General features: G+C 33.6%; 1 protein-coding gene across 1 annotated transcript; it reads left to right on the top strand.

Annotated features, from left to right (window-relative positions):
* The first annotated feature begins 1,163 nt into the window (after window positions 1-1,163).
* On the top strand, window positions 1,164-13,011 carry LOC145595761 (putative protease Do-like 14). The gene is made up of 12 exons (XM_081652184.1): window positions 1,164-1,266; window positions 1,620-1,699; window positions 2,555-2,701; window positions 2,800-2,942; window positions 6,473-6,741; window positions 6,842-6,902; window positions 8,527-8,657; window positions 9,431-9,551; window positions 10,054-10,146; window positions 10,730-10,854; window positions 10,962-11,023; window positions 12,628-13,011. Exons 2-11 carry the CDS (start codon window positions 1,627-1,629, stop codon window positions 10,978-10,980), a joined length of 1,182 nt encoding a protein of 393 aa, XP_081508310.1. The 5' UTR covers window positions 1,164-1,266; window positions 1,620-1,626; the 3' UTR covers window positions 10,981-11,023; window positions 12,628-13,011.
* Window positions 13,012-13,325: the final 314 nt, after the last annotated feature.

The raw sequence follows: 13,325 nt of genomic DNA, 5'->3' as shown, positions 1-13,325 counted from the left end.
TGTCGCATGTGTGTCAACTAGTGCTTATGAGACGAGACAATTCGAGGGCTACTAGAGCTCAACTCGGTCAAAACTCGACTCGAGCTCAGGATTGACCCAACAATTTTTTACAATAATATTCAATACATACAATATTTATGTGCACATCTCATCATATGTATATTTTTCAAAATACGAAATTAAAGAGAAGGAAGAGATGTTACACTAAATAGGGGGTTCTACTAAGTTGAATCAAATAACAAGCTACTCGAGATCGACTCGATTAAGCTCGACTCGCATCATAAGCACCACTAATGTCAAGTTTGAATGTGCTAATTATTCAAGAACAAATGGAACACTAAATTTGTCCCTTAGCTTAAAGGTGCTAATTAATGTTTCTTGTGAAGTGTACGTGTGAACATATACAAATTAAATGCGATGGTGGCGATGGCTGTCCATGTGTGGGTCATGGTGGTGGTTGGGCACCATGGGTGGTGTGTGTGGTGAGTGGGGAGGAAGGGAAAAAATAAAGAGAGATAAAATAAAGAAAAGGGACAAAGAGTTTACCTTTGAATATGCTAACTTGTGAATTTGGCCTAAAAAGTGTTTTATTCTATGTTCAAAACCCTCTAAATGCTCTGTTCTCTCTCCTCTAAAAAGAAAACCCTCCTGAAACCTAGAACTCACCGGAGTTTCGGCGCCGCGGTCGGTTCTTCGGCGGGTTCCTCTTCTATGTATTAAGCTTTTCTTTGCTCGTGTCCTAGCGTTGAAGGTGAAGTGGAACTAGGCTCCCAACGGGCTTCAAACTCCGCTTAGTGTTAACCTCTTTTCGTCGGAATAAAGTAACACATCTGCAGGTCTAAGGACCCCATCGTTCCCTCTAGACAACCCAATGTCAACCTCCTTTCTAGCCGACATCCCAAATCGATAACAAACATCAACAAGAGTATCTCGAACAACATTATGCCGATGTTTAATAACAACCATACCAGCACACGATACTGCGTGCACACATTTATTATTATTATTATTATTGTTGTCGTTGTAATAAGAGCTTAAAAGAATGAAATTTGACTTTATATCATCAGACATAAACTGAACTAAGTGAACTGAACTGAACTGAAATTAAACTTACGAGAACAAGCCGTACTCCATGTTAGGATTTAGGAAACATATCCCGTACATAACTACGTACATAACGTTCTCCATTGAAGCGCAATCAACGTTCTCCGCACTTGCGTTTTCCAGCTTTCTGATACTTGTATCCCCATTGAAGCAGCTTCTGAGGTAAGTTGTTGTTTCTTTTTGCAATCGTTATATCAATTTCACAATCTAGGGTTTATTTTTAATCTAATGTAATTTAATTGTCAGTGTAGTAAGTTCAGGGTTCGAAAGATTGAACCTTTAGTTCTAATTACTAAGATTATGAAAGTTTTTTCTGAGAATTGAATCAAATATTCCTACAATTAAGTGATTTTTCTGATAATTGAATCAAATATTCCTACAATAATGTGATTTTTCTGATAATTTAATCAAATTTGGTTGCTAATGTATAGACCTCTTCTCCCTGTTTTCAGCTTTAAAGTAGAAGTTCTATTGTTTGGTTGAATTATGAATAAGTGAATTATATTGACTCCTAGGTGAAGAATGAACTATGAAACAAGTGCGAAGAGGAGAAATCCGTGGGAAAGAGAACTGGAAGATGATGAAGACTTTTACAGTGAGCTTTTATTTTTTCCCTTTCCAATAAAAATATTTTGAAAGTTTGATATGAATTAACAAGTTTAACGTAGCCGACCCCATCTTTGGGATTAAGGCTTTGACTGTTGTTGTTTTTGGAAAAAGTTGATCGGAATAATCCCAATTATTGCTGGTCTACTCTAAATAATTCAATGGGTGGGGAGGGGAGTTCTATTTAACCATTAATGATCCATTTTTCCCACTAAAGCTTTAATGTTGACTGAAAACAACCTATGACAGTCTTAATCATATGAAGAAATATAATGTTGTGTATATATTTTTTTTTAATTTATCAGTAATAGTTCTTTAAATTAGTTGTAGTGGCGATAGAAGGGTAAAAAAGGAAAGACACAAGTGGATGCTGAGGCTTATTGTAATGGTGGTGGTCATGGATGTGGTAGTGGGAGTTGCTGTGAGGTTGTTGGGGACTTTGGAGGGTGGGGGTGGGGGTGAGCATTGCTTAGGCAACCAGTTAAGATTGAAGGTTTCACGGGAAGGCATGGGATGATGATTGGAGAATGTAGGAGAGTGAAAGTGGTAAACAATGTGACAAGTGGCTCAAATGAGTAGATGAGCTATTAAACAGGTTTATGCCGTTCATCTTAGCATTTTTGGAAGGCACTAATCTTAGTTAAGATAATTTTGGATTAATTGATAGCTGAGAGCTTGAGATAATTATGAGAAGAGTGACAACACTTGGGATTATTTTTGTAAATTTTTCCAAAATGTTTCATTATCCAATTTAATACATTCAATGCACCTAATTCATTCTTGTGTATTATGTAACCCATAATTATAGATTGATTTGTTAATGTGTGTATAATTTTTTTTATAGCTCCTGATGTTATGTTCTACATAAAAAATTTGGCCCACAAGCGCCCAAAGTTCACACAAAGAGAGGAGAATAGATTCTTAGATATTAAGACCAAAAGGGCAGCTCTCGTGGCTTCTCCATTTGTAGTCTCTCTTATATCTTATACTGGTAATTTAGATTATATTTTCTTTTGTTGTATTGAAATACTCATTTAATCCAATAAGTCAATTTTAAATTGTTTGCATGTGTTTTTGTTCCTTTTTCAGGTGAGAAGGAGATGAACCAGGGCTCTGGTTTTATCATTGCAACTGATTATACCAATACTGGTATTATCTTCACTTCAGCTCATCTTATTAGGAAACCTACTGAAAAAGATGTTGCTGAAAACGAACTAGCTGTTGATCTAAAGGTAACTTATTGTAACTGTATGCTTTTTGGCTGCCTCATCAAGTACAATTCTTAGCTCAACAATTTTGCAAAATTCTTACTTTTTCGAGCTAATAATATCCCAATTCAATATTTCCTGTCATAAGTTTCTCAAATTAAGCTCAAAATTCAAGCAATTAGGCCTAGATTTATCTAAATTTCTTTTGAGTTTGTATATAAGTCTTAATCAAACTTTGAATTGATCCATTGTCAATTCTTGAGTTTCCCCAAATTCTAGGAATTCTCGAATTTTTCGGCAAATCGGTGTGGTGATCTGTCTGGTGGTTTCATCGGCGTTGCTTGATTATTTTTGAGCAAATTTAAGAGTTTGCAATTAATGGGTATTAAAAGAATGAAGGTTTTCTGTGTTTCTGCAATTTTTTTTTGGGAGGTTTTAGTTCATCCTCTCTTAATATTTGGAGATTTGTTAAGGTTTTAAATAGAAGTATTCTCGTTCGCTAATTTTTTGGATGCTGTTCTTGAGATTCCCATAATTAAACTCTGAAATCTGGTATGATTCTCAGTTTTTGTTTTTTGTTTTTTTTTTTGGGAGGGGGGGGGGGTGTTTGGTCTTCAGATGTTGAATGTTGGTATTATTGTTGTTTGATTGAGATTAATAGTTTTTTGATGGGTTGTTTAATAGATATTTCTACAATTTTGTGCTAGCAACCTTTTTGAGTTGATGCCCTGTTCATTAATGTATCTGGAGGTTATGACTCATATGAGAAACTTTTGTATAAGATTTGGTGATTTGGATGATTGGTTTCTTGTGAATACTAGATTGAACTTTTGTGGAAGGTGTTTTGTTGGATTTTATTGTCCTGGTTAATAAAGTAAGTTGTTGAGTAGAGTAGTTTTGACTAAGTTAGCTTGATTGTTCTCCATTGTGAGCTATTTTTTCTTCTTGGTCATCAATCAAGTTGCCAACGTTGGTGAGTGGATCAATTTTGAGGAGGCTATTCCAAAGAGTATAATTGATATTTTATTTCTTTTCTTGTGGTGTAGTTCATCATTTGTTTGAAGTGATCATATTTTATGTGATCCTTTCAAAGTCTGTTTTGTGACTCTTCAAGGTCTTCTTTGACGATCCTTAATGATTAGTTATTTACCCACAGAAGCCCCTTTCTAGATCTATAGAGATCAGTTTTAAGATTCATTAGAGGAACGTTTCTTTTAATCCATTGTGATCATTTTTTTTATGAGATCGATTTTCGACCAATTAAAGGACCTAAAGTGGTCATTTCTCGAAGACCTGAAGTGGTCAATTTTCAAGACCCAAGTGCTAAGTCTCATAGACTCAAAGAGGTCAAATATAAGGTCCTTTGTGATGTTTTTTTTTTTTTCCTTCTTGTTTTTAGCTCATGTTTATAGCTAAAATTCTTCACATATCATCTCCTCTTCTAAATACACTAGCATTTTGTGCATGCAATGCTTGCGCGCGTACTTTTTAGAATGCATTTAACTAATATACATGCACAAATCATATTATAAAAATACGGTTTCGTTCGTGATTATGGGAACGATTGCAGTGTCATGGTAACGGTATTGATGCTTTGATCGCATACATGGTCACAGATGTAGCGGTAGAATTTTATTTAAAATTTATTTATCCAATTATTATAAATTAGATTTTTTAATTAATTTTTCTTTGGGTTTTGAATTTGAATTACTATAAATAATGACCTTTAAGCCAAAACTATGTATTTACGTACTCCGTATAACTCCAAAGTTTGTTATTGTTATATTTACTCATTGAAAACAAATTAAAAAACAAATAACATAAAATGCCACCTATCATAGCAAGCACTACTATCCCACCAACCTAATAGGCTAATACTACCTCTGTTTATATTATTCAGAACTTTGGAATATTTTATATCTCACCAATAATATGAAATGGAGGCAGTACTTGAATATGTACATAAGATGTGACTATGTTTACGCTATAGACCTATCGCAACTCTCCTCCTTTATCCGGGCTTAGATTGGCAGTGAATCCCACAAAGTGACACTCACGCGCGGAGTTAGGCAGTACTTGAATATAATAAAACAAAATAAATAAACCGTACTAAACCCATTACTTCAAATCTACACAAGACTATCTCTTTAGTTTTTTTACGGCTGTCCCTTAATTTACTTTCTCTCGCTTCTTTTGGCTTTGATCTAAGAACTCATCAGTTTCAATGGAATTTCTCCATTTCTTTTCCTTTTGTCTTAAAAAAGTGAGTAATTCTTCTTGAAATTAACCAAATTTGAGTTAATTCTCCTGACCCAATATTGTTATTTAAATTTAAATTAATTTCAAGTAAGGATATAAAGTTAATCTTAAGGGTACACCACATCCTCCCCCTTTGCTTATGTGATAGAGATTCTTATTCCCCAATTTCATTCTCACTCTCATCTTCTTATCTCTAGACATTTGTTTAGTGGGCTTTTCCTTTTTTCTTTCCTCTCATTGGTCCGTGACTGAAGTTCTTTTATGTTGTTTTGGTGAACTTTGTGGATTTGATTAAATCTAGTGCTTAGTTCAAAAATGAGTTTTGTTATCCTACTAAATCGTTTGATAGTTAAAGGTGAAAACTCAATTACTAAACTTGCTTGGTGTATTTGAAGGATATGAAGATTGCTTGTGCAATTGTTCTGGGTCATACAAATTATAATTATTTTGGGTGGTATTTCTGCCCAGACATAGGTGTAACAGAGCAGTTGTAATTGTAATTTGGTGATAACTTTTTTTGCATCTTCGTGGAACGCCATATCAACCCTTCCAAGGTTTTTTGTTTGTTTGTTTGTTTTTGTTTTTAGGGGGGGTGGGGGGGGGGGGGGTGGGTGGGTGGGTGGGTGGGTGGGTGTTAGACTTCAAGTCATTGTCATCATTGGTACACTTTTCTAGATCATGGGTATCTCGATCAGTTATACACTCAGGCTAGCTGTTCCTAGGAGCAAGATAGCAACTCTGCTTGCTCATGCTGCATATTCAACTTTAACCTTGTGATCTACTTCATTCAACGTGTCATGTATTGTCATGCAAATAAGCCTAGATTGACTCAAGGAAGATCTCCTGTGCTTTAGTTGTTTTTTATTCTTTTTATTACATTAGCTGTATGTTGGCAGATGTATTATATCTCACTAAGTGTCGATAAGTGAAAGCAAGATTATAAGTTTATGGTGTAGTAATTTGCTACATTGGTTCAAACTGAAAATGCTTTTCCAACTGAGGGGGTGTTAGAGATTGCATATTAGTTGTAAGGTAGTTTGTTAGTTTCCTTAATACAAGGAATATCCTTTTGTTGACATAATTAGTAGTTTAGTATAAATAGCCTAATCTTGTACTATTTTCAAACACCACAACAGGATAATTAAAATGTAGTATTGTTATTTTCCTCAAAGCTCTTTGACCTCTCAATATAGCCAACAATGGTTGCCTTGTCTTATTTCCTCCTCCCTAATTCTTAATTTCAACGGTTGGTTTGGTTGAATTACTTGGATAATAAAAATTCAAAAATGTTGCAGGTGCAAGTAAAGTTAGGAGATGGCACATCATACACATGTGTTATTTGTGCTTATGACTTTCACTACAACATCACGGCGTTGAGTTTTACGTCCGATGTTGCCGTTTCTTGTGCTCCGATGAAGCGGGTTGATGACACTCTTGATATCAACCCGAGGTTGGGCTTTCTTCATCATTCAAGTTCAGTTCTTGTACCGGGTGACGCCATAGTTAGTTTAGGACGCTATTTTGTTCACCCATATGAAATTATGGCTGCACCCGATGTTTTTTGGTAAGTAAAACATTTACATTTGTTTAGTTTTAATGCAATGAATTATCTTTATGCAAACTAACCATACTTAATAATTTTTTTATTTTATTTCTGTCATTAGCCTTGAATCCTGTGATTATGAATGCAAGGAGCTATTCTACGCAGATTGCAATATTACAAGGGTATTCTGTCTTACCTTATATGCAATTTCGTTTTCTGTATGTTTTTATTCATATATGCTAATAGCTAGGAATGTGGATGTTGCACTATATCTACATTGATATTATGGTCCAAGATATGAGATACATTGACTTATAAAGAAAAATGATTTAAGATACAATAATAAGACTGAGAATTGGGCATTTTAATTAAAGAAAATGACACGACTTAGAAGCAATGTCTACGAGATCGTAATAATTAAACTTTCATTTATTTATGGTACCATAATATTTAAAGTTATCGTTAGGTTCTATTCACTAGTTGCACAATTAGATGTTTGATTCAATTCCATTAAGTGTCTACGAGTTCATAATAATTAAACTTTCATTTATTTATGGTGAACTAATAGATTTAAAACCCTTTGCTACACTATTGTAATGCCCTTTGATTTTTGAATTCTTTATTTTGGTGAAAGGATAATATGCTTGTTCACAATAGTCTCATTAGAAGCTTTAGTACCGCAGTCAACTTTTTACTTTATGTAGGATCAATGCCATCAAAATATATTTGAACTCACGCTGATTTGATCTGAATTATATTTATACACATCCAATGAAAAACAATGCTTTAATATGTATGAAATACCTCCAAAAACAGTGTAGAAAATTCGTAAACTTTTTACTATTAAAGAGTTGAAAACTAATCATGAAATTTGTAGTGGATTAGGTTATTTAGATAAGGAATCAAGGGTGAAGGTTAGCATAGTTGGTAGTGCAGGGTGATAAATGTAAATGCTTGGAGCTATTGTTGTTGTAGTTGTTTTTTTTTTATTTTTTATTTTTTTTATTTATTATTTTTTTTCCCTTAAAAAAAGTTGCAATGAACTTAATGAGAAGTATATTTTGGTTGAATTGTTTGTGACTTTTCATTCAGTTTTCTTGCAGCAAAAAGCATATACTAAAAAATTATGAGAAATTATTAGCTATGTTAGAGGCTTGTGATAAATGGATGTGTAATTATGTTCGTAGATTGAAATTAGTCTATCCTACATGTCCTATGTTATTGATCGTTTTAGCTACTTAAATAGCCTATGTTTGTGAGTAGACTTGTTTGTGTGTGTGAAATGCTACACTCTTTTATATAACATACTCCTGTGTGGACATCTTTACAACTTCACCTTGTGTAGTTTCTCAAGACAAGGTTCTCTAGGAGAACTCTTCTCTTTTCATATTATGATTTGGGATTTTCTTGTTCATCCATTTGATTGTTAAGTTGTACAATAATTGTTTCTTTTGTTATAATGATATACTAGGTTAAGTCTCGTGCAATAATTATATAGCTATTATATGTTTCAAATAATTGTCATTATCTTTGTTTGAAAAATGTGTAATCATAATCTCATTAATTTTGTTTTTGAAAAAGGTATTTATTTAGTCTTGGAAATTAGGAGAAAAAAATAGGGAAAAAAAAGGGATGATGTCAAAAATACTTTAGGCGGGAAAGAAGTTGACATTTGTCCCATAATTATGTCACCATGACATGTTTTAGTAATAGTTAGTAGATAGATGTATTATTATTACACGACTCCTTATTTTGGTATAGGTAACTTATATGTGACGATTATCTAACTTTTGTTTTTGGCTGTAGTGTGGTGATGGAGGTCCAGTTATCAATCTCGCAGGAGACGTAATTGGTCTTGCATTCTATGACAATTTTTTTACTCCTTTTCTTCCGATAAACATTGCCTACAAATGGTGGGAGCTCAAGAAAAAAGATGGGTATGTGAAAGTGAAATACATATGATAAATGTTGAATTCTATTTTTATTTTTATAGATTATGTTTGAGTGTTTGACACTTTTGCCCAGAACCCCAAATATTGTAAGTGGTGGGATGCAATTTTACTGTAAACTTCTATTGAGATGTTAGCAACTTACTATGTGATAGGTTATATATAACATACGACCCTCAAGCATATAAAATTAAGAATTGTGGAACTATTCGATTTACCTTCTCCATTTTCATGCTTTATACCATTTTAGGTTGTGCATTTGCTATTCCTTAAATCCATATTCATGCTAGAAATAATTAGTTGGACACTATATTATTAAGGATATTTATTTGCTATAGCTTACAGTTTGAGGCTTTGATTTACCTTTTTGGGCTATGTTATATCACATGATAGCTTCTCTAGCTGTTGCTTTGAAGTTTTATGCCCATTCTCCCCGGTTTCTTATTTGCTTTCTAAAATTCTAAGTGAGTTGTTCTCATTAATTAAATATGTTACCATGGTGCATATGGGCAAGTACTGTAGATTATTCTTCTCTTTCTTTGAAGTTTTCATTTGGCTCATCAGCTCATTTAGTCTAATGGACCACATGAATAAGACTATAGGAGTATGGACTATGTAGAATGTTGTTGTCTATATGATGCATATACTTACTGCGCTGTGTAGAATTTTGTTGATAGTTATTTGAGTATATTTCTTACTATGCAATGTACTTGTATTATCGATTATAAACTCACGGAGTGTTGTCATTTTTTCCTCAATAGGGAATTTTGTCCACCTTTTTTGGGAATAGAAGCAAGTAATTTTTACGTTGCTGATTTAAACGTCATAGAGAAAATTATTCAGACGTTTCCTAACATTTCCAACGGTGTTCTTGTTGAAAAGGTAATTTCTATATTAAATGATTTTAGCTGATACGTGTTAACTTCTTTTACTTCTATTAGCTGATACATGTTTCCTAGCTTTTCCAATGCCCTATTAGAATGCATTGCTAGTGTTTTACTTATTCTATATTAAATGATTATAGCTGATACGTGCTAACTTCTTTTTCATGTGATCTTTTGTTTAATTGTATAATTTCTTCATTTACCCCAATAAGGGGTGTGGTTTAGTTTAGGACCCCTATTATTAGGTTTAAGGAAACGGTAGTTCTGTTGTTGAACTATGATTTAAGCTGTAGTAAATGATTGATTGGAATGTGTAGTGAAAATAATTGAGCAATTACCAAGATATGGCTCATAGTTGCAAATAGCATATTTTGATTTAATCTCTGTGGCCTTTGCAACTGTTCAGTCGTTTTTTTATATAGATTGGAACTGTCCAACTTGATCAAATTGTTTAGTATTAATTTATATCTTACTAGATGATTTTTGGCAACTTTGAATAGGTTATACCAGACTCTGTTGCCAAATCTGTTGGCTTACATCTGAATGATGTAATACTTCGGTGTGGCGGGAAATCAGTTTCGAGTTTTCTGGAGGTATATTTCATTATCAGGGCTCTTTTTTCTCCATAAATGTGCATGAACTGAAATATAGTTATCAATTTAAAATGTATGAATTGGATCTAAAGCCATTTTACCTGTAGTCCTATAGAATTACCTTATTTGTGACATTATTGTTGAGTGATGATCTTAAATCCTCCTTTGTTATTTCTGTTAATTTTTGGATTTGACCATATGGTGCTTTTGGAAATTGTGTTTAAACTCGGTACAACTTATACGCATTGACCCATCTGATTCTTTTCGTTTTGGGGTTTTTATTTTTACTAACCTCCTGGGAGAAATTATATGACTAGGGTTTACTTTTTCAGTTGAATAGTATAGAGTAAATTCAGTATCACACTTACAACATCACATATTGCAACTACATAAGGATGTTACTGAGTTTAGTTGGCAATCACATTATGCATGTATTTTGATTATTATTGCTGATCTGACCAATTGTCATCCATGTAGTAGATACTTTTTATTAGTATCTTGTATTATTGTATAACTTGTTTACATCCCCAGGCATTTGAATACATAGCACTCTACTTATATGTTGCTTCCCCATTGCTTTCAGTTTATGGAGATAATCTTGGATAATGTTGGACACATTGTGGAACTTGATGTGGCTCGAATAGATTCTCTTACTCTATTTCATCCTAAGATTATGGTTGCTAAGCTTGCATCAGATAAGGTTAATAGGTAATTATTTTTGGTATCACCATCTTATATCACAAGGTTATTAATTCCAAGCATTTCTATTTCCCTTATTCTGCATGTGACTTGTTTTAATTTCATTTATACATCAGCTGGAAGCCTCTTGAGTAGAAATTTCAAGTGCGTATATGAATCACAGAAGAATATATTTTGGGTAAGTTGGCACATCTTATTTTGATTATGCCAGTAAATTAGTTTCGCACATTTCTGTTTCTATCTTTATTGCTTTTTCCTCTATACTTTTTTTGGATTGAGGGAAATTGAGGGATGGAGAATCTTTCATTTGGATAACAAATTGTAAGAAATTGATCTCTCCATCAATGGAGAGATTTGAAAGGAAAACTTGAAGCTCATATAGTGCAATTTGATGATCAATGTTTGCAGACTACCACTATGTTTGGATAACAACATTGTAGGGAAAGGGAGGGAAAGGGAAATGAGGGTAGGGGTGATGCATCCTTCTCTTTCTGTTCTCTTCCTTTCCCTTCATTTCTCTCTATCCAAACATACACACCTAGAATATTGTTTGGGTAGGAATGGGGGGTTAAGATTTTCATTTTAAACTCTAGGATGCAACACTCCATTTTTAGAAGGCCTGTTATGTTAACTCTAAATCTGATTATATTCATGTAAAATCATTCTACTCCAGATATATTAATGCCAACTCATCCTTACTTGACATGATATAATCTAATATGCATAATGAAAGCTCTAAAATATTTGATACTATTAATTGTACTAAATACTAATGCTTCAGCATTCCCAAGCATTTCTTAAGTAGTTTGTCCGAAAAATGAGTGCTAAAGTCATCAAAGAGATTGTTCAATTCTTAATCTATCTTGCCATATTTTAAAAGCCAATTTTCTCGTTGTTTTTTAAGTTGATCTGTAAATGTGTCTGAATTTCTTTTACTTACTAGGTTCTATCAATTGAAAGTTAATAAGTTGGCCTCTAGCGTGAATAAGCTGTCTTGTGGACCAATTTACACCTAAGCTCATATCCTATATTCCTATGAGAGTAGATTAGATATAATCTGCATTCATTGGTGTCTTGAACAATAATGGGCTGAGTTACTCTCTTTATCATTGTTTTATTCAAACAATAATAATGTGTTTTTTAGGCTAGTAGCCAAGAGACTGGAATTGCAATTGAAAATTAAGGAAGAACCAGAAAAAATTAATGCAAAGGCTTGCTAAATGGTTTTTCTGATGTATTTGGATACAATGCACCTGTAAAGCTAACCCCCCACCCCCCACCATCAGACTAGAGAGTGTTACACAAGGAACCCAAATAGACTTGTCATCTCTTCAACTAATGAAAAGGCAAAGTGCACTTTTGCGAAATGAAGGTATTTGTGGTGTTTTCAGTGGCCTAAAAACTTTATAGTGCTATTTGCCTCCTAGGTTTCTGAGGGAATTTGGGAACTTGGTACTTAGCATAATCTCCTTGTATTGTCCTGTTTCGTATGTTATTAAATTTTAAATACGAAGTATTAACTTTGCTTAAATTGATCAAGGCCCTGTTGGTTTGATGCCTTCATGAGACCTAGATTAAAATGGCACTGGAATTTCAGTTTTTGGTTCCTAGGATTTTAGCCTTGGGTCCCTTCCGCCCTTGTCTGTATGCTGAATTTTGTTTTGCCTTTCCCTTGTTGGGGATTACTTGCTCTGTTGGTATCATTAGTTTTGTTACTTGCAATATTCCATTGCCTGTGTCTCTGTGAATATGCTAAATAAGTTTTAATTCTCGTTCTTGCAGGTAAATATGGTAATAGAAGATTAGGAGCTAGTGTGTGAATACCAAGCAGAAAAAATTTATTTTGAAAGGAATTTCAAGCAGAAGATATTTATTTTGAAAGGAATTTCGAGCAGATTTATGTATGCTTTGAAAGAAATGTAGATGAAGGGTATCATCAAGCTATATTTGCCTTCATAGTCTGATTGAGAACATCGTGATAAAGTACAACTTATGTAGGCAAACATTTTGGGAGAGGGACTTGATTTTTGGACTAAAGCGTCAATTATGATGTACAGTATTTAAGTTTGTCTATAAAACAATTCAGAAGTGATATTGAGAAAGCTATCTAAATATCTAACTATTGTTAACTTTTGCACACTACGAAATACATTATGTACTTGATATATTCGAAGCCATGCTTGGTATTTAAAATTAATGGAAATTGAGATTTTAATTTAAAAGTCTCTTGTAATGGGCAGCCAAAGCTTAAGGCCACCTGGGAAGCTCCTGAGTCAGGTCTGTTGAAAGTTAATTCTGATTTTGCTGCCTGATGTGGCTCGTTTTCAGGCCTCGGGGGGGCTGTCTGCAATTCTAATGGGAATGTGTTTTGAATGTGTAATTTCATCCTTATATAATGTAACTTTTGCATGGAGGCCAAGGACCTTATAATTAGTAATTTAGTAGTATGCAAAAGTTGCATATTATAAGGACAAAACAAG

This window comes from Chenopodium album, chromosome 19 (genome assembly GCF_948465745.1).
Source record: "Chenopodium album chromosome 19, dcCheAlbu1.1, whole genome shotgun sequence".
In the NCBI taxonomy this organism is placed as follows: Eukaryota; Viridiplantae; Streptophyta; class Magnoliopsida; order Caryophyllales; family Amaranthaceae; genus Chenopodium; species Chenopodium album.
The sequence above is the reverse complement of the archived record's forward strand: the minus strand, read 5'-3'. Positions and strand labels throughout refer to the sequence as shown.